This window comes from Ambystoma mexicanum, chromosome 5p (genome assembly GCF_040938575.1).
Source record: "Ambystoma mexicanum isolate Mex_15411 chromosome 5p, UKY_AmexF1_1, whole genome shotgun sequence".
NCBI lineage: Eukaryota > Metazoa > Chordata > Amphibia > Caudata > Ambystomatidae > Ambystoma > Ambystoma mexicanum.
In genome coordinates, this window is record NC_090930.1 from 527,167,818 (window position 1) to 527,190,181 (window position 22,364).

A 22,364-nucleotide genomic window follows, 5' to 3' on the forward strand; every position below is an offset into this window, starting at 1 on the left:
GCTCCTTCCCCATTCCCATTGAGCCATATGGGGGCTCAAATGGGAATGGGGAAGGGCCTTGGTGAATGGGGAATTACCGCCCCGCCAACCTTGGAATGGGGCGGTAATTCCCCCATTAACCAAGGCGGAATCGGTAAAATACCGGCGGCAACCATGGCGCTAATAGCGCCATGGTTACCGCCGTCCGTGTAATGAGGCCCAATGTGTTTAAGGAAAGCCTCTTGATTATCACCAGGGGAATGCTGATGTATCGGGCACAAAGGTGGGACCAGTGTCTGCGACTGTAGCTGGCTCAGCAGAGCCAATTTGTCTGTCACTAGGATATTCAATTTGTAGGTCAGAATTCTTGGTTTTGCTGCTACCTGTGTTCTTCCTGCTTTCTTCATCTGGCCTTGACTAGGGTCCGACTTGTTGGGCTCTGGAAGATGGGAGCTTTGGGTTTTCTGCACAATGGACAGGACTCTTCTACTCGAAAATAACGAAAACAGATTCTGCACCCTTCTGCCATTCTAATTAAGGGCATGGAAACTTGCTGATATTCTAACTTTTTTGTTGGATGATTTCCGTCAGTTGGATTTTCCACCACTATCTCCAGTAGAAGAGTTGGCATCAGCTGATAATGCGCTACGCACTAACTCGCATACAAAGTCTTCCCAGGAGATAGCTGTCAAAAGTACTATAAGACTCCTCAGTCCTTTGTCTTCCTCTTGTTGGGTTGGCTGACGTGAGACAAACCATCCTTGTAACCAAAGGAAGCCCAAGACAATGGACCTGAATACTTCTAGAGTTGTTTAAAACATAGGATTGTTCTAACTCTTAAGTCCAGTAAGCCTGTTGATCCCACTTTTGCTACTATATCTCATACTAGCAGTACACACCCGGCGTTGCCCGGGTCTGTAGTTGACATGCACGCGGGGGTCTGCTTTTGCCTTGTGTATGTTGAATTTTGTCCTAATTTCCTATTTTAGAAAAAAAGCAAAATTGGCAATCTCCCGAAATCGCCTATACTGATAACACAGGGCCAGACCCCGCCCTGTGCAGGGCGAATGGGTGGCGTTGGGCAGATTTGACCATCTCCAGTACACCCCAGAGTGGTAGGCCGACCTCAGGCCAAATCATTAGCCCACCAACTGTTGTGGGGCTGGAGCCAACAATCGCAAAATCATCAATCTCCCGAAATCACGCATACTGACAGCACAGGGCCAGACCCCCCGCCCCCCTGTGCAAGGCGAATGGGTGTGGTTGGTCAGATTTCACTATTGCCAGTACACACCAGACTGGTATGCCGACATTGGGACAGCATGTCAGTCCACAAACTGTTATGGGGCTGGAGTCAACCCGAACATACATACAAACTTTAACAAATATATATATATATATATATTATTTCAATGAATCAACATACAAGACCAAGTCTGGGTTATGATTGCATTGTACTTTACTTCTATTGTTAGAGGCTTTATGAGGTATGGGGAAGATATGCTAATGCTTCTGGCTGAATTCCCCACCCCCCTCCTAAGGTAATCGAAGATGATCTCTCCCAGCTGGCTCCCCAATGTGTTACTTATGCTTTCACCTGTTTCAGACAACATCCTTTGGTAAAAAAAAGTTAACAGTCCCAAAATGAAAAAAATTAAACTCAGTCAAACCAGAGTCGCAAACTCCAACCTTCCCCACAATGCAATGCAATTGAATTATTCTTATAAGGGCCAGAATAACATCTCCTCACCCAATTTTGATGTAATAAAACAAAATGGTTAAACAGAAAGGTTTCTACGCAGCAAACCAAGCCTATACTGACAAAGTCCCTTCTCAGAAGTTCCTACAGTTAAAGGGTTGCTTTATTCAAGTTCTCACGGTTTTGCTGTGCCACTTGGGAACTCTGTCTCTGAGGTCCTTTCTCTGGTTGCCCGGTGCTTGTTTCCTGCCGCAAGTGGGACATGCTGTGTCTCCACAATAAGCAGTACTATGTCGTATTTCTGCGAGGCCACACACCAAAAAGATTGATTTATTTTGATTGTTTTGGTGTTGCCTTCAAAATGCTGAAATATGACCCAATAGGTCCAACCCTCACCCGCTTCCGTCCTCATGGTTTTTTTTTGTAAAACAGGGAGTTTCACCCCCCAAAACACTTTTACTTCCCCCTTCACCTTCTCATTCTCAAAAACCAACATAAACATATTTACCCGCACACCCGCCCCCCCCTTCCCACCAGAAACATTCACCAAATTCTCCCTCACATACATGTACACACACCACACACAAAGATGGCCACACACTGAGAGGAAAGCAGCATCTGAAGGAGCAAAGTGAGGGGGGACGAGTGGAGAGGGGGTTTGTTTATGGGCTAGGGAGGTGGGTGAATGGGGTTTAAAGGATTGATTTAGAAAGAACGAATTATCGATTCAATCGGCCGATCTTTTTTTGTATTGATAAAAATGAAACTATATTTAGACTTGGTACCCAATACGCTGTAGATACCATTGGAATTTCTCCTTGTTTCTAGGACAGACCATACTAAGTGTGCCTCCCCCATTTTCCACAGGCAAGGTTAAAAGGGTCTTATAATTTTTCTTAGGATCATGAATTCATCCCCCTCTACAACCTCTACTCCACCTCTAGTCCTTCCTACCTTCTACAGCACACTTCTTGCTCTTTCCTCCTCTTATGCTAAGTATACCCTTCCAGATCAGGGTCTCACACCTACATTCTTCATAAGGCCAAGAGTGTCTTCCATTCCTTCTTACTCTTACTACCTACGATGTTGCTAGCCTCCTGCACTTCCTCCAGAATTCCCCTCCAACCTCCTCCTGATGTTCAGCTCCAACTTCCTCTCGCTGGACTATTCCAAACACTGCTTTTTTACATCAAACATCCCCTGATGTGCTATCCCACCTCCTCTTGAAGGCTGCTAACCTCCTCCTGAAGCCTTCTGACCCCCTTCTTGTGTTCTAATCCAATCTCATCCTCATGACTTCTAATGTCCTCCAGATGACTTCCAACCTTCTTCTAATATCCATGCCAGTCACCTTTTTCTCCTCCTTAATCACGCCTCTGAGATTAACCTTCTCCCCTCTTATCTCCAGTGCCCTCGTCTCACTCCCCTTCTCTCCAAACTCCTCTCACTGTCTCGTTTAAAACCCTCTAACTTGCTTTCAACTCTTGCTGCAACCTTCTACTCCAAACACCCACTCTACTGTGCTCGCAACCATGCTTTTTTTTTTTATATAAACGTGTTTATTTGAAACAGGCAGGTTATGGCGATACAAAGCTTAATCACATGCAACATGTAGCATACAGTAATACCATTTGACGCTCCTCCCACCCCTCGGGCTCAAGTTCCTTCTTCACTTCCCTGTAGGGGGTCTCCATCCCGAATAGTTCTCCTGGCCAGTTGGGGCTTGAAAGTCAGGGCTGGGAACCTTTGGTCAAACTCCAATACCGGACGCCAGATTCTCAGCGATCAGGATGTCCCAGACTTTCATCCACCAGAAAGGCATGAGAGGGCCTTCCGTCGTTTTCCAGGTGTGGGCTATCACGTTCCTACCCGCAAGTAGGTATTGTGATTGTGACAATAGTTTGGCCTTGGGGCCAGACCTGGGGTAGATCCCGGGAATCGGTGCTGCAAGGAGGATAGGCTCGGGGGCGAAGGGCAGTCGCACCTGAGTGATGTCCGCTATCGTCGCCAGGCATTGTTTCCAAAAGGCTTGGACCTTGGGGCAGGACCACCAAATGTGGAAGAAGGAGCCTATTCGGCCGCACTGCCTCCAGCATTGAGGGTTGATCGTGGAGTTCATGTGGTGGAGTCTAAGGGGAGGGTAGTACCACCGGAGGAGGATCTTGTAGGCGCACTCTCTATTCGTGATGCATGATGAGGAGGTGTGAGCCCGGGACCAGATGTCAATCCACTGTTGGTTTGTCTTCAATCGGATGGCCCAGGTCCGCCTCCCATAGGGCCATATACCGGGTCTTGGAGGTTAGGAAGTCCGTTTGGAGGCACTTGTACAGAGTGAAGATTCTTCCTCGGGGCGGAAGCTCCTTAAGGGTCAATTGGATGGCTGTGGGGGGACGAGTAGCCGCCTGGCGAGTCTGAGGATCGGTGCACCAGTGGCGTAGCTGGGTATATGTATCTCGTTCCTGGATCCCAAAGAGTTCTTTGCATCGCTCAAAGGTGCAGGGTTGGCCCCCTTCAAAAAGTTGACCCAAGGTCTCTAGGCCTCCTGCAATCCAGGCCTTAAAATTCCGGGGAGACAGACCAGGAGAGAAGGTCGGGTTCATGAACACTGGGGAGAGGGGGCTGAGCCCCGTTGGGATCCTCTTCTGTTTCAACGCCTTGCCCCACACCGAAATGGTGTGTTTGGTGGATGCCAGGAGATTCCACCACTGTCGCCGTTCCGGAGGGGGGACATGTGGGAGAAAGCGTGGTGGGAGGGGCAGCTGCGCTTGTTCGAGGTATACCCATCTGGGGCGGTTGGTGAGGACTTGCCATGATTGGATACAAGACAGGTGAGCCGCCATTTGGTATTTCTGCAAGTCGGGGACCCCGAGCCCACCCAATTTCGCTTTGCCCAGCATTGTGGATTTAGGGATCCTGGGCTTTTCCCCCCCCCCAAATAAACTGCAGCATTTTCTTCTGTAAGCGTTGAAGGGCTGGCGCTGGGACCGGCACTGGGAGTGTGGAGCATGCATACAGAAATCTCGGTAGTAGGTTTATCTTACAGGCTGCAATACGGCCCATCAGCGATATCTCCTGTGTCCCCCAGCGTCTGAAATCTGCCTCCAAGTTTGTAAATAATGGGGGAAAATTAGCCTGGTAAGTTTTGCTTGGCTTGGCCTGGCCGGGATCTTAACTCCCAAGTAGATAAGTTTTTTGGTCGACCAGTGTATTGGGCACAACAGGACCAGGGCTTCTCGGGTCAAGCCCACTCCCATGGTGACTGATTTCCGGTAGTTAACTGTGAAGCCTGTGACCCTGCCATAGCTCGCTATGTCAGCCAGGGCTTGAGGGAGGGAGGAGCAGGGTTTTGTGATAGTCAGGAGGACATCATCTGCATAGAGGGCCAGTTTGTGGAGCGCCGAGCCTGATTGAAAGCCTTCGACTGCAGGATTCAACCTGATCCGCTGGGCAAACGGTTCCATAATTAAAGCGAAGAGAAGTGGCGACAGCGGGCATCCCTGTCGAGTTCCGCAAGTTAGGTTGATGGGGGAGAAGAGGGTGCCGTTAACTCTAAAAAGGGTTTTGGGGGCTTTGTAATTTGCCAGCGTCATGGTGCAGAACTCCGGGCCAAATCCAAAAGCCTCCAGGGTGAGCCTCATGAAAGTCCAATCTACTTTGTCAAACGCCTTGGTCGCGTCCAGGGCCAAGAAGACCAACTCCCGGGAATCTCGGGAAGCGAGTTCCACCAGATCCAAAGCTCTTCGAATGTTGTCGGCCGTGGAGCGGTGTCTGAGGAAGCCACTCTGATCCGCACTGATTATCTCCGGCAAGAATCTAGACAGACGAGACCCCAGGATTTTAGAGTAAATATTGGCATCTATGTTGAGCAGGGCAATGGGTCTATATGATGCAGGGTTGTTCGGATCACCCCCAGGTTTAGGTAGTAAGACGGTAATTGACTCCTGCATGGACGGGGTTACAGTGCCCGTGGTCCTGAACAAGTTGAACAACTGTACCAAAGGTGCTAACAGCTGGGGTTTGAAAATCTTGTAGAACCTGGTTGTATAGCCATCAGGGCCAGGGGCTCGGGATTTGAGAGCTTTTATTGCCTCGTCCACTTCTTCGTCAGTGATCGGCACCTCCAGAGAGTCACGGGCTGTTCCTTTTAGCCTGGGAAGTGCCGCACCCCGTAAGTATTCCTTCTGTTCCTCCATGTCCTGCGCTGGAGCGGTCATCACCTGAGTTAGGTGGGCCCCAGCGAGCCGCAATTTGTCCTAGTCAGCGTAATGGACCTTGCCTCGTTGGTCCTGCAGGCCCACAATTGTAGTGTTCCTCTTCGCTTTGGCAAGTTTGGCCACTAGTAGCTTATTTGCTTTGTTGTTTTTAGCATAATAAAACGGTTTTGCTTTTGCCATTTGGTGGGCAGTGTGTTCAGCATAGTGGGCCTCAATCTTTTTCTGTGCTATCCGGATGGCTCGCTGGGTTTTAGGGGTCCAGCCCTTCTCCTTGTGGGCCCTTTCTGCATTTTTAAGATCTTCCTCAAGGCCCTGGCGAGTTTGAGGCTTGTGTCTATGATAGGCCGCTCCTTGCGCAATCAGTTCACCCCGCACTACTGCCTTAATTGTGTCCCAAGTGTTGGCGGTAGAGGTGTCCTCACTGGGGTTCTCCTTAAAGAAGTTGGAGATCGTGGCTGCGATTGCGTCCCTGAGTGGCATCTCCTTGAGAATTGGATCATATAGGGTCCATCTGCGCTGTTGGGGGTTAGCTGGTTCCTGCACTCGAATTTCCAGGGTCACCGGAGCATGATCAGACAAGATTCTGGAGCCAATTGTCACATCGTTCGGAAATGTAAAGATTTGTGGGGACACTAGGAGAAGATCTATCCTGGAGAAGGTCCGGTGGACATAGGAATAAAAGGAAAAGTCTCTTTCGGATGGGTGGAGTACTCTCCATGAATCCACAACCCCCAAGGTTCTAAATAGTTGTAGGAGAGCCAGGGCTATGGTGAGGTCTCCAGCGCTGGGTGGGTGTGACTTGTCTTTCGAGGGGTCCGGGACCCCATTGAAGTCCCCTCCGATCACTATCTGCCCTTCCAAAAACAGGGAAAGGGTTGTACACAGGGATTCATAGAACAGCGCCTGGCCTGAGTTGGGTGTGTATACAGAGATTATAGAATAGAGTTGTCCTAGTAATAGGCATTTCACCGCCATGTATCGCCCCTCCGGGCAGCTTATAGAGTCCGGAATCTGAGGGTTCAGGCCCCTCCCGAATAGGATAGCTGTGCCACCCCTCTTGGAGTTCCCAGACGCGAAAAGTTGCTTCGGAAAGTCTCGGGAGCGCAGGCGGCTGTGGTCTGCCGGCGCAGATGGGTTTCTTGTAGCATAGCCACAGCTGCACCGTCGTTCTGAAGCTTCTGTAGGATAGACTTGCGTTTGGCGGGTGAATTTAGTCCCTTGACATTCAGTGAGACAAATCTTAAAGTTCGATGTTCCGGGGCCAGGTCCGGGGATGTTGACGAGTCTTGGGGGTGAGGGGGAGACGTAGGGACGTAGAGAAATCAGCCATCATGTTGCAGAGTGTGTAGCCATTCCCCAACCTGCCTGTGGAGTTTTTTTCTCGGGCCGCCAACGGGAGGACCGAGTTTTAACTGAGGGTGGCTGACCTTTTGCGGGTCTAATGCCTCCCTTGGCCAACGGGGCCATCGAACAGTGTGTAGCCAACATGGCTAACCTTATGAGCAATCTTAGTGGTTTGTTCCAAGGACTCGAAGATGGATTGTGCCTTGGATCCGGGCATGGGCCGTGGAATAATGCCCGCTGCTTAAAGAATAACGCATATCTGTGTTCATGAGGGTGTAGATTGGATCATGGTGCCGGACTGTGAGTCGGGATCGAGGTGGAAGCTCCATCATGGGGTCGCATCTGGCTATTTCCTCTTCCGGAATCTGGGAACCCTCGACCAAGAGTTTTGTGTGGGATTAGGGGAGGCCATCAGGATTGAATCAGCCGCTGCTTCGGAGGGCGGGAGAGACGAGGGATTGGAAGCATCTGGACGTAGGATGTCCGCAGCATCTTCCAGGTGGCTAATTTTCCTGAGAGGGCTCTTGTAGGAAAATTGCAAAGCTGTGGGAAAGAGCCATCTGTAGCGGATTTTTTGAGCCTGAAGAAGGGCGGTTAAAGGGCGAAGGGCTCGCCTCTTTTGAAGAGTAAGCGGAGAAAGGTCCTGGAAGATCTGGAGAGAAGACCCTTGAAATGTAATTTCGTCTTTGGAGCGGCTTATTGCCGAGATGGCTTCCTTTGTAGTAAAGAAGTGCACCCTAGTAATGACGTCGGGGGGGCCATTCGATTCCACTCCACGTCGGGGGTTCAGCCTGTGGGTGCGATCCAGGAGAAGCAGTGAATCTTCGAAGTCGGGGAGAAGAGATTGGAAAAAGAGGCCCACATATTCAGATAACCCCTTGTCTGGGATCGAGGTGGGAACCCCCCGAATGCGGAGGTTGTTGCACCGGGCCCTATTTTCGAGGTCTTCTTGCTTGTATTCCAGGATGTCGCACCTGTCCTGCAGTAGTCCGATTGAGCGCTGGACCTCTGTTAGCGCGGAGGCATGGTCTTGGATATGATCCTCTACAACTCCTACTCTTTGTTCAACCGCCAAGACCTTTTTGTCTGTGCTTTCCAGTTTAGTTGCGAGTTCTGCCATACAAGAGCGGAATTCTGATTTGATATCCACCATGAATTCACAAATATCTTCTTTGGTCGCCAAAGGTCCCTTGTTATCTAGGGATTCCCGTGGGATAGAGGAGCAGGAATCTTGTTTTTTAGCTTTGTCGGAAGCGGTCAGCAGAGTTGCTATGTCCGAAGACTTGGTGGTCTTTTGTTGCTTCGACATCACGCTAGTTGTTAGAGGCAGGACAATGGCCGCTGGGAGCGATGTAGTGGTGAAGAGGAGCCGGACTGTGGGCTGGGGCGCTCCAGGAAGCGCTCAGGGAGAAGCGCATGCGAGCTAGGCCTACCTTAAATCTCTCAAGGGGCTCCCGCTGAAGGCTCCCGCCGCCAACCGTTGGGGTTAGGGTCTCTCATCTTCGCTCCAAGAGTTGAATCGCCTCTTAGGGCCGATATCTGTGTCCATGAGCCGGAAGGTAGGCTCCACCGAGCATCCAGGTGGGCCACTAACGCAGCCGCGTAGATCTCCGTCTGCTGGAAGTGTGTAGGGCGGCGTGGGCTGGGGCGCCCCAGGAGGAAAAGGGGGGAGGGTGCACAAAACGGGGCCAATGTATGCGGGGCTCCTTGCCGGTTCCAGGGGGGGGGCCTCGCCGGCCGATAGAAATAGTCCACGTTTGTCTGGATATCCGATGTCCGTCCGTCCCTTCCGGCTCGAGTGTACGGGGAGGATCGCCTCCGATTCCTGACTGTGGCCACCATCATACGTGCGCCCGCCATCTTGGATTCTCCGAGCCGCAGAGGGGGGGACCAGGATTCAGGCGACGAGTACGGACATAGTGCTCCCTCTCCCAGCTTTCATCTTTGAGCCGCTAGTGCCCCATCGGTTCCGATCCACATAGCTGGCGTTGGTGGATCAGATAGGCCTCAGGAACCGCGCAATTTTAGCTGAATCAGCGGGCCGTCCACGAGCGGCTTTAGAGGAGCGACTGCATCGCGTCGGCTCCAAGCCACGCCCTGGCAACCATGCTTTTTACAATCTGAGGGCCCCTGCCTGTTTTTGCAATCAGGCACTGGCATTTGCACCTTTGCATAATAATTATTGGAGCCTTGTTACAGCTTAATTGTTGCATTGAGATCACGTGCATGTGATTGAATATTGCATTTGCTATGGTGCTTGCAGACTGTGGATTAAAAAAGCAAGTCTGCTAATTTGGATTCCCTTTTTGGGTCGATCTGAGCATGAGTGCCGAGTGCTGGCCACCGTCCAGCGCAATGGAACCACATCTACCATGGGACCACTACTGGGTGCTGCAAGGGCCTTTATTTTTCCATACTTGTCTTGAGAAGGGTGTGCACATGGGCCCCTGAGGCGGGGCACTTTTGAAATGCCATTGAAGGTCCAGTAGTATCTTTAGCATGCATTTGAGTGCTCCCTTTACTTTAACGCACTTGTATAGTGCGGCCATAGACCCAAGGGCGTGAGGGCGCTACAAGACAAACAGCTAAAGAAGACGTGATCGGAAGGTCAAGTGGAGCGAGTAAAAATAACAATAACAGGTTTAAAAACATACTAGTTAAAAAAGGTGAGACTCACCTTTCTATCTGGAGTTCACGGTTCTCAATCTCGAATTTATTATATATGGGTCTCGGTAGGGCTAGTGGGTGATATCCGGGAGGTACAAACGGGTCCGATTGGTATAGCGAACCATAAGTCGGTATCGATGAACTTGGAACTGGGCAAGAAGGGAAGGGAAGGGTAATATGGGGCTGGAACTTTCCAGGCACGGTCCTGAGGGACCCAGAGGTCCGGGGGGGACATTGAGGAGAAGATCAAGATTTTCCTTGCAGTCAATAGAAAGGAGGACACAGGGGAGGAGGTACGATGGGACGCATTCAAGGCTACAATCAGGGGGAACCTAATCGCAGTGTCCGCATATCGTGCCAAGCAATTGAAAGCCTTAGAGGCTCAATTGGAGTGCGAGGTAGAGACGGCTAGGCGGGCAGCGGGTGGGACCCCATCCCGGTTAGCCATGCGGGCTTACAGGAAAGCGCTGGGACAGTTAGAACTGTTGCGCACTAAGAAGGCGTAGGGCGCACTCCTTGCTGTGCGGCAAAAATACTACGTGAAGGCCAACAAAGCCGATACGCTTTTGGCACGGCTCCTTAGGGGAAAAAGGGTGAGGAACGCCATTACGGCGTTAAGGGTAGGTAATGGGGAAAGGATCACAAAACGGGAAGAGGTGCAGGAGGCCATAGCAGGTTTTTGAGTCCCTTTATGTGTCCCAACATCCCCCTGGCGAGGCGCAAGATATGTTCTTACAATCAGTGCACCTGCGAGAAATTAGTAATGAAACGAGGAAGGCCCTAAATCGCGAAATTACAGAGGAAGAGGTACGGGAGGTGATCAGAACCCTCCCTATCAATAAGGCCCCGGGCCCGGACGGAAATACGGCTGCTTTTTATAAGATTTTTGTTACGCAGCTCGCCCCACAACTGACCTCGCTATTTAACTCGTTTCGGCATTCCGGTAAAATCGCCCCATCAATGGAGGAAGCAAAAGTAACTCTCGTTCTCAAACCACATAACGACCCGGAAGAAAGATCAGCCTATCACACCATAGCTTTAATCAATCTGGATGCCAAGATCTATACTAAGATTTTGGCTAACAGGTTGGACGCTATCCTCCCCTTTTTAATCCACCCTGATCAAGCGGGGTTTATTAAAGGCCCGGCAAACAGCGGACAATATTAGAAGGGTGGCCCACCTAGTTGAAAAGGTACAGAGAATGGCCACTCCTGCGGTCTTTGTGGCTCTTGATGCAGAAAAGGCGTTCGACCGCGTTGAGTGGACCTTCCTGTTTCGAGTAATGGAAAAAATGGGCATTAGAGGGGAATTTCTTACAATGGTCCAGGCCAATTACCGAACTCCGTCAATTAGAATAATGGTGAATGGGACGGCCACCAGGAGGGTCGGTCTCCACAGGGGGACCAAACATGGTTGCCCACTATCCCCTATCCTTTATGCGATTTACCTCGAACCACTGTTGCAAGCGATCAGGGAAAGGCCGGACATTGGGGGCATCCCGTTCGGGGGGGAACAACAGAAAGTTGCAGCCTTTGCTGACGACATGCTCTTGATGCTGACGTCACCAAGAGAATTGATCCAAGTCAGCCTATCCCTTCTGGATAAATTTGGTGAGGCCTCAGGGCTCAAGGGTAACGCTAACAAATCGGAAATTTTAAACCTGACGCTTAGAGGACAGGAGCGTGATAAGCTGCGGGGCTGTTCCCGCCTGCTATGGAGCCTGGGAGGAATCAGATACTTAGAGGTGAGAATCACGGCAACTCTGGGTGGGTGGTACGCTGCGAACTTTCCCCCGCTCCCTAAGGCAATTAAGAGGGAATACCAAAGATGGAGAGGCCTCAGAGTATCATGGTTGGGGCGGATCGCAGCGGTAAAGATGGTCACACTCCGACGGCTGCTGTATTTATTCCAGGCGATCCCGCAGCCGGTTCCCTCACACTTCTTTAGGGATCTGGGGACTCTGACCACAGATTTTGTGTGGGAAGGGAAGAGACCAAGGGTAAGTCGTACTCTACTGATGGCTCCCAAGAAAGGTGGCGGTCTGGCTCTACCAAATTTTAGGCGGTATTACGAGGCAACTCAGTTACGCATTATTAGAGAGTGGCTAAAGGAGGAGGAGAGTCAGCAGGAAAAGATATGGGTGAGGATGGACAGGGCGGTGGTCCACCGTAGTCTCTGAGGTGCTTTGGCTACTTAAAGAACATAGGCTGAGACATCTATATGAGAGCACTATAACTAAATTAATGACAGACATTTGGGATAACTTGGTGGGCGCTAAGGGTATTACTACGTATCATCCCCATTTACGCCACTTTTCGATAACGGTGACTTCACCCCGGGCCTGAAGAAAAGGGCATTTGAGAGGTGGCAGGAGGGAGGATGTAGGAAGGTATGTGACATGTTTCTAGAGGGGGAAATTCTGACTTTCGAGGAATGTAAACAATTATTTGCAGTACAAGAAAGAGAAAGACTGAGGTACGCTCAGATAAGTCATTGGGTACTTCACCCGGGAGTTAGGCAGGCTGCAACTGTGAGGAATCACCCACGTGGACCTGGTGGCGAGACCGGGGTTCAGTTGAGCGCATAGTGTAGCCGTAGAAATCTTCCTGACAATGCAACTCCCAATAGTACCAAAGGACTGTTTGGAAGGGGAATTGCCCGGAAGATTATGGTGAGTCGGAACACAGCTGCCTAGACAGAGAACACAGTGTCAGGAGTTTTGTTCATGACGCAAACAAGAGAAAAAACAATAACTGAGCAAGCCAAAGTACTCACGTAAAGGGATACCTCTGGGCAATGATAGCAAGTCAAATTGAGGGCCAGAGATATCCAGGAAACCAGTCTTGGTGCTTGTCCATGAAATTTTCCAGCAGTGGAAGTGGAAACCCAGAAGAGATAGGAAGTCCGTCCGAGGAGCGTGGTTCCAAAAATAAGGACAATCCAACCTAAACCTGTACCCGCCGGCACGCGGACGCCTGTAGAGAAATGGAAGTCTGTGAAAATGTCCCAAAGTAAATGTGTTCCTTGTGACAAGTTCCCAAAGTGAAGCGTTCCGTGTGACGAGTTCCCAAAAGTGAAAAGAGTTCCTTTGTGGATGAAGAGGAGAGTTTGTGCTTGCAAAAGGACCGTGGACAAAACAGATGATTGATCATGTGAATCAGGACGTGCAGAAAGGGAGTTCCGAGGCGACAAGACAGATCAGCGTAAGACAAGAAGGATGGTCGTTCGTTCCGAAGTCAAGGATAACCAGGTATCAAGTACAAGGCCAGGGGTGTCCAATATCAATCCGTAAGGCAAAACAAGGTCGTGGTTCAAGGCAAGAGGTAACAACTGTAACGCTCACCTGACTCCCACGGAGGCGCTGGCCTGGTTCGCGCTGATGTGACCTCTTCTAAGATGATGCACAGGGTTCGGAAGACGGACTGGACCGGGCCCCCAAATCTGGCTTGTCTGGCTCGCAGAAGTATCCTTCTGTAGGCGAAAATAGGGGATTAACTGTCTGCGGGGTAATGCAATCGGCCTCCCACTTTCCCCTCTCACCCTCCTCGAAACCCTTCTGTGATTCCTCGTAGCGTCTCACCTTAGGGTCTGGAAGGACGAGCTCTCCATCCTGCTTCTGATGTAGGGGCGCGTTGGTATCCAGTTACTTCACTGGATTTTCGGATTGGTGAGAACCAAACTTGCTTGGCTTCCAGGTAAGTTTTTTGATAAGAGGTTCCCCTTGTGTCCATGCATTAATGTACTAACGCTAGTGTCTTTTTCCCCATAGGGGCCGGGGTACGGAATGCCGGGGAACAGGCACCGACCCGAGATGAGAGGTGAAATCCTTGTAGAAATCAGGTAAGTCTTTAATGAGCGTTTTTTGGTAATGTCTTTTCATTCGCTCATTAATGCTGATGTCTCTTTTTCCCCTTAGGGGCCGGGGTCCGGAAATGCCAGGATGCGGCGCGGACCCGAAATGAAGAGGGAATGAATCAACAGGTAAGTCTTAACATGGAGATTTAGCTTTCCTTATTCCCTTCTCTCTCTCACCTTTTGTTCTGGTCTTTTTCTCCCTAGGCGCTAGGGCGTGACTGCGAATCCGGATAATCGCTGCTGAACATGGAGGCGCCCTGTAAAGGTGAGTGGAATGCGGCGCTGCAGCGATCGACGCGATGAGCTTTTAAATAAAAGTGTTCCTTTTCAGGATTGTCGGCGAGATGTCTCCAGGATGCGGATTTAGCAGGTAAGGACTTTTCCTTCTTCTGTTCTCTTCTTCTCTTCCTTTGCAGGTGATCCAGGATGCTGGCAGGCGTGGCAGAAGTCAGGATGCAGGAGCAGACACAGTGAGCGTCCAGCTGCTAGATGCAGAACAACGCGAAGCACGTGTGGCTGTTCGGGTGGGGTTTAAATAGCCTTGGAAGAAGTTCCAGGTATGTATCCTTCCCCGACCACGCCCGGATGGTAAATTAGTCCCACAGGTAAAGTAGTTCCTTTCAGGCCTCAAGGAGGCCGGGATCCTGCAGCATGGTCTGCATCAGGTAAGTGCACCCAGGCACTCCCATAATGAGCCTGGCGCCTATGGCGCCAGGACACTGTCCAAAGGGGCCCTATATGGGGTTGCTGGGTCCTTCCTTGGGGACTGGATGTCTGCTTTCGGGGACGCAGGGCTTGAACCGGCTCCCCGGGAGCGGGCATCATGACAACAACAAGAAGAGCTCCAAAAAGACAAAATTCAGAAGCAGCGTTCTATGGTCAGGGCGGAGCTTTATACTGAGTCACGTGACCGCGAGGGGAACGTTGCACACGCCGTAGTCGTACACGTACGTGCTCAGGCAACCAGCGTTTCCAAGGCAACCCCCAGCGTTGTCTGAGGGTTTGAAAACGTGAGGAGAAACGCTTCGGCTCCAAAGATCTCGGGGATTCGGGACTTGCATGTTTGGTATAAGATTTGGTGGTACGGGGAGCTGGTTTCCTGACAGTATGCTCCCCCAAAGATGCACCCCCCCCCCCGCCCCCGAGAGGCCAGAAACCGAGCCAAAAGAACTGGAGCATGCAAATTAGATTCAGGTTCCCAGGTACGATCCTCGGGACCATAACCCTTCCAGTCAATAAGGAAACACCGAACACCTCGGGAAATCTTGGAAGCAAGAATAGCCTTCACCTCATACTCCTCCTCACCCTGTACCCTGACCGGAGGTGGATGAACGGGAAGTCTAGTCCTCTCAGAACAGGGTTTCAAAAGAGACACATGAAAAACCGGGTGGATTTTCCATTTGTCCGGTAGTTCCAGTCTAACTGCACCCTGGTTGATGACATCCTTGATCCGATAAGGACCTACGTCTCTAGGTTTCAAACAACTTCTGATGGGAATACAGAGGTGCTTGGTAGAAAGCCAAACCAACATACCCGGGTGATAATCGGGCGCAGGAGACCTATGTCGGTCGGCGTTGTCCTTAGAACGTTCTTGGGCTTCTTTCAGACGAGAATGTTCCTGTTGATGCAGAATAGTAATGTCCTAAGACTGTCCTGGACTGCGGGATTGTCTGACAAGACCGGTAGATCCAATGGTAAAGAACGTGGGTGGTAACCATACAAGGCAAAGAAAGGACAAGTACCTGTGGAAGTGTGAACTGAGTTGTTATAAGCAAACTCGGCTGCCACTAACACCGACAACCATGACTCTTGATGCTGCATAGTTAAACAACGTAAGTACTGCTCTAGAGTGGCATTCAATCTTTCCGTCCGACTGTCCGTTTCCGGATGATAAGCAGTAGAGAACCTCGCATCAACCCCCAGGGACATGGTAAGGTGTTTCCAGAAACGCGAGGTGAATTACGAGCCTCTATCAGATATGATGATGTCAGGTAGACCAAAACAGCGGAAAACGTGGCGAAGAAACAGATCCGCTAACAATGGTGCCGTAGGTAGACCTTGACATGGGACAAAGACGGCCAGTTTAGAGAAAGAATCGATCACCACCCATATGGTATCAAAGCCCTGGACGGATGGGAGTTCTGTGATGAAATCCATAGATATCATAGTCCATGGTTTGCGCGGAACCGGAAGGGGACATAACAATCCCATGGGTTTCATAGTTGTGGATTTACACTGGGCGCAGACGGCGCAGGTAGAGATGTACTCCGAGATGTCTTTCTGCATTGAAGGCCACCAGCACCATCTCTTAAGTTGCTCCAAGTTCTTGCGCAAACCGGAATGGGCTGAAATCAAAGAGTCATGACCCCAATGTAATGCTGTTCGTCTGGAATCAACATCTGGAAGAAACAGACGACCGTTGACATAAGGCAATGTGTTAACAATTGTCATGTTAAAGCGTTCTATCTCCGGAGGATTCCCCAAAACCCATTTTCTAATGGACTCCTTTAACGAAGGCTTCAAGGTACAAGAGCATATGACCTGATTGGGAAACACCAAGCCACCAAAGTCCTTGGGAGAGGAATTATCCCCATACCTCCTAGATAGTGCGTCCGCTTTAGAATGTAGAGCTCCAGGACGATACGTAATCTGAAAATTGAACTGTGAAAAGAACTCGTGCCACCTGGCATGCCTGGCTGTGGTGCATTTCACTGACTGCATAGCAAGAAGGTTACGATGATCAGTGTAGACTTGAACTGGAGTTTCAGTACCCAGGAGGTGATGTCGCCAAACCTTGAAAGCATCACGCACAGACAACAGTTCACGCTCGGTGACAGTGTAGTTTGTTTCATATTTGGTAAGTTTCCTGGAATGAAACGCCACAGGATGAAGGAAACCCGTGTCCTTACAATACTGAGACAACACCGCACCAACTGCTTGATCCGAAGCATCAGCCTCCACGTAGCACTGTTGCATAGGCTTGGGATGCTGGAGGACTGGTGCAGAGGTAAAGGCTGTTTTGAGGTTGTCAAAGGCTGTCTGTGCTTCCTTCGTCCATTTGAACCCGTTCTTAGGGCTGTTAAGGGCAGTCAAGGGAGCCACAATGGCAGAAAATGAGCATATAAAACGTCTATAAAAATGTGCAAATCCTAAAAAGGACTGTAAGGACTTGATAGACGTAGGCGCAGGCCAATCCAGTACAGCCCTTACTTTAGAATCACTCATACCAACTCCTTGGTTCGTGATGTCATATCCCAGAAACTCAACATGCTTGGCATGGAAGATGCACTTCTCTAATTTCGCATAGAGACGATGGTCTCGTAACCGTTGTAGTACTGTGGAGACATGCTGAACATGAGTATCATAATCGGAGGAGTAGATCAGAATATCATCAAGGTATGCAATGACATATTGGTCGAGTAAATCACTGAAAACATCATTGATAAAGTATTGAAACGTAGCTGGGGCATTACTTAAGCCAAACGGCATAACCAAGAATTCATACAGGCCATACTTTGTTTTAAAAGCCGTCTTCCATTCATCACCCTTCCGCATTCTGACCAGGTTATAAGCGCCCCGTAAGTCCAACTTAGTGAAGATGGTAGAAGAACCCAATTGGTCTAAAAGAGCTGAGATAAGCGGAATTGGGCACTGGTTACGAACGGTGATAGCGTTCAATGCGCGGTAGTCGATGCAGGGGCGCAAATCGCCTTCTTTTTTCGGGAGAGGCGATGCAGCCGGAGAACGTGATGGTCTGATAAAGCCAGAAGCCAAGGATCTGTCCAGATACTCCTTTAACACCCGTCCTCCTTCTGGGTTAGGGAATAGACACGACCAGAGGGTACCGTGGCATTAGGGACCAAATCGATGGGACAGTCATACTGTCGATGTGGTGGTAGGATCTCAGCGCCTTTCTTGTGAGACGTCTTTGTAATCACTGTACTCCCGAGGCAATACCGTAGTCATGACTGCTCCAATGACCAAAGCGGAATCCAATAGATGAGTACTGGGTCCCGAAGATGAGGATCCTAATGTCCCACAAGACGTAGCACAGAATTCTGAATGAAAGGATACCGTCCCTTTAACCCAATCCACTAACGTATTATGTTTCTTTAACCAAGGCAACCCAAGGATAAGTTTGAATTGGGGTGCTGTAATGACATCAAAGGCTATGGTTTCGGTATGAACAGAGGACGTAATCATAAGGAGATCTACTGTTTGTTCGGTAACCAACCCTGATAACAGAGTCGTGCCGTCAACGGCGTTGACCAGTTCGGGGGAAGGCTTGGGAATCAGAGGAATACCATAATCCTGAACAAACTGACTATCAACATAATTCCCAGTAGCCCCTGAATCCAATACTGCATCAACAGAACAAGAAACCATTGAAGGAGCGAAAATGTGAACAGTAATGGGAAACAAAACCATGGTATTAGAGCCCGCACTGGTGGGACTCGACAAAGGGGCTCTCTCTATTGCCGAGCTTTGGAGTTTCCCTGTTTACATGGTTTCTTGGGGCACTGTCTCAAGAAATGTTCCGAGGAACCACAGTAATAACATAAATTGTTCTTCCTGCGGGTCTCTTTCTTCAGATGACAGAGGAGCCCTGAGGGTACCTATCTGCATAGGCTCAGGTGTAGCATGGCTTTGATCACTAGATACTGGTGTTGGATAGGGAACCAGTCTCTTTTCCCCTTTGCGTTCTGCCCTTCGTGCATCGACTTGTAGAACCAGGTCCACCAATTCAGAAAAAGCAGCAGGAACCACGGGACAGTGGACAGAACGTCCTTGAGTGAGTCTGAAAGACCCTTATAAAACAGAGCCCCTTTCTTCGCCTCAGGCCAATTCGTCTCTGCTACCAGTTGGTTGAATTTCGCCAAGTAGGACAATAAGGGCATATCCTTCTGTTGTAAGGAGAGCAGCTCCAGATCAGAGGCTTGGGGCTTGTACCGAGTATCAAAAACACGGGACATAGCAGAGATGAGGGCATCGCAGTCGTACAAAAGATGGCTACCCTGTTCCAATAAAGGATTAGCCCAGACCGCTGATGTTCCCCCAAGGTAGGAAAGCACAAAAGCCGCCTTGGTAGTGGCATCAGGGAAAGACTTAGGACGACATAAGAAATGTAGTCTACATTGGTTAATGAAAGTACGGAACGTCTTAGGATCCCCCATGAACCGTTCCGGAGGGGCCAAAGGAAACTGTGCCGTCATGTAAACGGGCACGTTCTCTTGTCGAGGAGCGCCTGCCCCAAGGGCAGAACCAGAAGAAGGGGCACTTGCACCACCACCTGCCTGTAAGTTAACTTGCAGGGCGTCAATCCGACGCTGGGTGGCATCATGAGCCGCAGTCATATCTGCGCGTAAACCAGCGACCAACTGAACCAAAGCTGCCAACGGATCGTCGGCAGCTTCCATCATGGTTAATTATATGGCTTTCTGAATATGTGAGGAATCACCCACGTGGACCTGGTGGCGAGACCGGGGTTCAGTTGAGCGCGTAGTGTAGCGGTAGAAATCTTCCTGACAATGCAACTCCCAATAGTACCAAAGGACTGTTTGGAAGGGGAATTGCCCGGAAGATTATGGTGAGTTGGAACACAGCTGCCTAGACAGAGAACACAGTGTCAGGAGTTTTGTTCACGACGCAAACAAGAGAAAAAACAATAACTGAGCAAGCCAAAGTACTCACGTAAAGGGATACCTCTGGGCAATGAGAGCAAGTCAAATTGAGGGCCAGAGATATCCAGGAAACCAGTCTTGGTGCTTGTCCGTGAAATGTTCCAGCAGTGGAAGTGGAAACCCAGAAGAGATAGGAAGTCCGTCCAAGGAGCGTGGTCCCAAAAATAAGGACAATCCAACCTAAACCTGTACCCGCCGGCACGCGGACGCCTCTAGAGGAATGGAAGTCTGTGAAAATGTCCAAAAGTAAATGTGTTCCTTGTGACAAGTTCCCAAAGTGAAGCGTTCCATGTGACGAGTTCCCAAAAGTGAAAAGAGTTCCTTTGTGGATGAAGAGAAGAGTTCGTGCTTGCAAAAGGACCGTGGACAAAACAGATGATTGATCATGTGAATCAGGACGTGCAGAAAGGGAGTTCCGAGGTGACCAGACAAATCAGCGTAAGACAAGAATGATGGTCGTTCGTTCCGAAGTCAAGGATAACCAGGTATCAAGTACAAGGCCAGGAGTGTCCAATATCAATCCGTAAGGCAAAACAGGGTCGTGGTTCAAGGCAAGAGGTAACAACAAGAAGAGCTCCAAAAAGACAAAATTCAGAAGCAGCGTTCCATGGTCAGGGCGGAGCTTTATACTGATTCACATGACCGCGAGGGGAACGTTGCACACGCCGTAGTCGTGCACGTACGTGCTCAGGCAACCAGCGTTTCCAATGCAACCCCCAGCGTTGTAGGAGGGTTTGAAAACGTGAGGAGATACGCTTCGGCTCCAAAGATCTCGGGGATTCGGGACTTGCATGTTTGGTATAACATTTGGTGGTACGGGGAGCTGGTTTCCTGACAGCAACTAGGGAACCAACACAGTTTGAAAGATTCCTACTAACCAACGACGGATCGAAGGGTCTCATTTCCAATATTTACAAGATTTTGCATATCTCGAATAGGGACCCTCAATGGGCCTATATGCAGAAATGGGAAAAGAGGCTGGGGAGAGAAATCAGTGGGGGTGAGTGGGAAAGACTTTGGAGGAAGATACCCAAACTGGCGAGAGCATCTCAGCTCCAGGAAACATGGTATAAGCTCCTATTCGGGTGGCACTACACCCCGACCCGCCTGCATAAGATGTTTCCTTTAAGGCCGAGCAGTTGTTGGAGGGGATGTGGGTTAACAGGCACGGCAGAACATATCTGTTGGAAATGCCCCAGGATTGCACCTTTCTGGGGAGAAGTGCAAAGGGCACAGGAACAGGCCTTCGGCCCGGGGGATACACGCACTCCAATACAGATCCTTTTGGGCATTCACGGGACGCCAGAAGTGGGGAGAATTGGAGGAAGGGAGAAAGCGAGAGTGATCTTGACGCTGGATGCGATGTTGGTAATAGCTCAGAGATGGAAGAGCCCCGAAGTACCCATGGAACAGGACTGGTTGAGGAAGGTGTGGGACATTGTGGCCTTGGAGTGGGCAATTTACATCATGGAAAATAAATTGCAGGGATTTGCAGTGGACTGGGGGAGATTATGACTTTCCTTAAGGGAGATTATAGGGTTATGTGGTGTCCGCAGCGCTTGAGACTATTGGAGCTCCAATAGGGGGGAGAAACTGTTTGAAGAACGATGATGTGGATTTTGAATGCTCGTCACTTTGGGGGAGGGAGGGAGGGCAAGGGTGGGTTTCTTTGTTTTGGAGTTGGTGTATTTTGCTGTAAAATCCAATAAAAAGAGTTTTAAAAAAAAATGTGAGAGACTGCATAATGACAGAGACTAAGAGATGGTGACTGTGTGATCCTCCCCATACCATCCTTGGGTCCATCACTGACTGGCTAGGGGATATTCACTGCCCTGTTGACCACCCCCATCGAAAGGCATGCAACTTTGCCACAGCCCATTAACTTTAATGGGACACTGACCGCATTTGCAATGGTAGGAGACTTTGAAAGCTATTTAGTTCATTAATTGATGAATTAATTAAGGAATTGACTTTCCATTAAAATGTGTAAGTATATTTCTTTAGGTGAAGAATTCCTTAAACAGAGTTGAGGTAATGTTTTCATTTTTAGATTTTTCTGGATAATTAAAAATGATCATTCTACTTATGTTATTTTTTGTGGCCATTATTTTCCCCTTATGCAAATAATTATTGCTGGGTCAGGTTAATAACAAGTAATGATCATTTTCCAGGCAATAACTTGGACACAAGGATTGAAAACAAAAATGGAACAGCTCAGTACCTTCAGATCTGTGACATTGCCACAAGCCGAGCACTTAAACAGAAGACAAAGAAAAGGAGGAGAAGTGAAACTAGACAATGGCAAACAGGTATAATGATTGGTTTTCTAATTTAATGAAATCACCCACTGTATTGTGTAGTAGAAAAGATATTTTCCCTTTTATTAGTCGCCATACCACTGCTTCCTACCCACAAGGGGACATTTATTCAATGGATTTCAACCCAGAACAGTGACAGTCGGAAGCGGTGAGTATCTTAATTTTCTGGAAAACACCCCCACTTTACCAATTCAAAGCAAATGTTTGTTGAATATCAAAGCCATGTCAAGGATGGATTTTTTTGAATTATCTGTTTAACCCTTAATTGCTAAATTGTTTTCACACCATATTTGTAAAACTTCATTTGATGTTTGACTGTTGACCTTCAAACTTCAATTACATTCTTTGGTGCCCAGAAGAAAATGGTTCCATTTTATTTTGCAAGATGTGGAATGTAAAAATCACATGGGTATTTCATTTTCCAAAAATGCAATACTGTTAACAATTTGTAGGGCACAAATAGGGGGTCCACTGTGGGCACCTGTTGGTACCCCAAACATTTTCTGGGTATTCCTAGCATTGACAGTCTGAGGCAGGGCACAAAGCAACAGGGCTTTGAAGAGCCATATTTACGTCCCACAGTTCCCACCACTTGTTCCTCCTTTGC

The 22,364-nt window shown here is 49.3% G+C and overlaps 1 protein-coding gene across 3 annotated transcripts in view; it reads left to right on the top strand.

Annotated features, from left to right (window-relative positions):
- ZNF711 (zinc finger protein 711) overlaps positions 1-22,364 on the top strand; it is a 1,172,956-nt gene that overhangs the window by 903,039 nt on the left and 247,553 nt on the right. For all 3 annotated transcript variants that reach the window (XM_069612930.1, XM_069612928.1, XM_069612929.1), the window contains exon 10: positions 21,611-21,748. In XM_069612930.1, the coding sequence (XP_069469031.1) occupies positions 21,611-21,748 (138 nt within the window). The remainder of the gene's footprint in view (positions 1-21,610; positions 21,749-22,364) is intronic.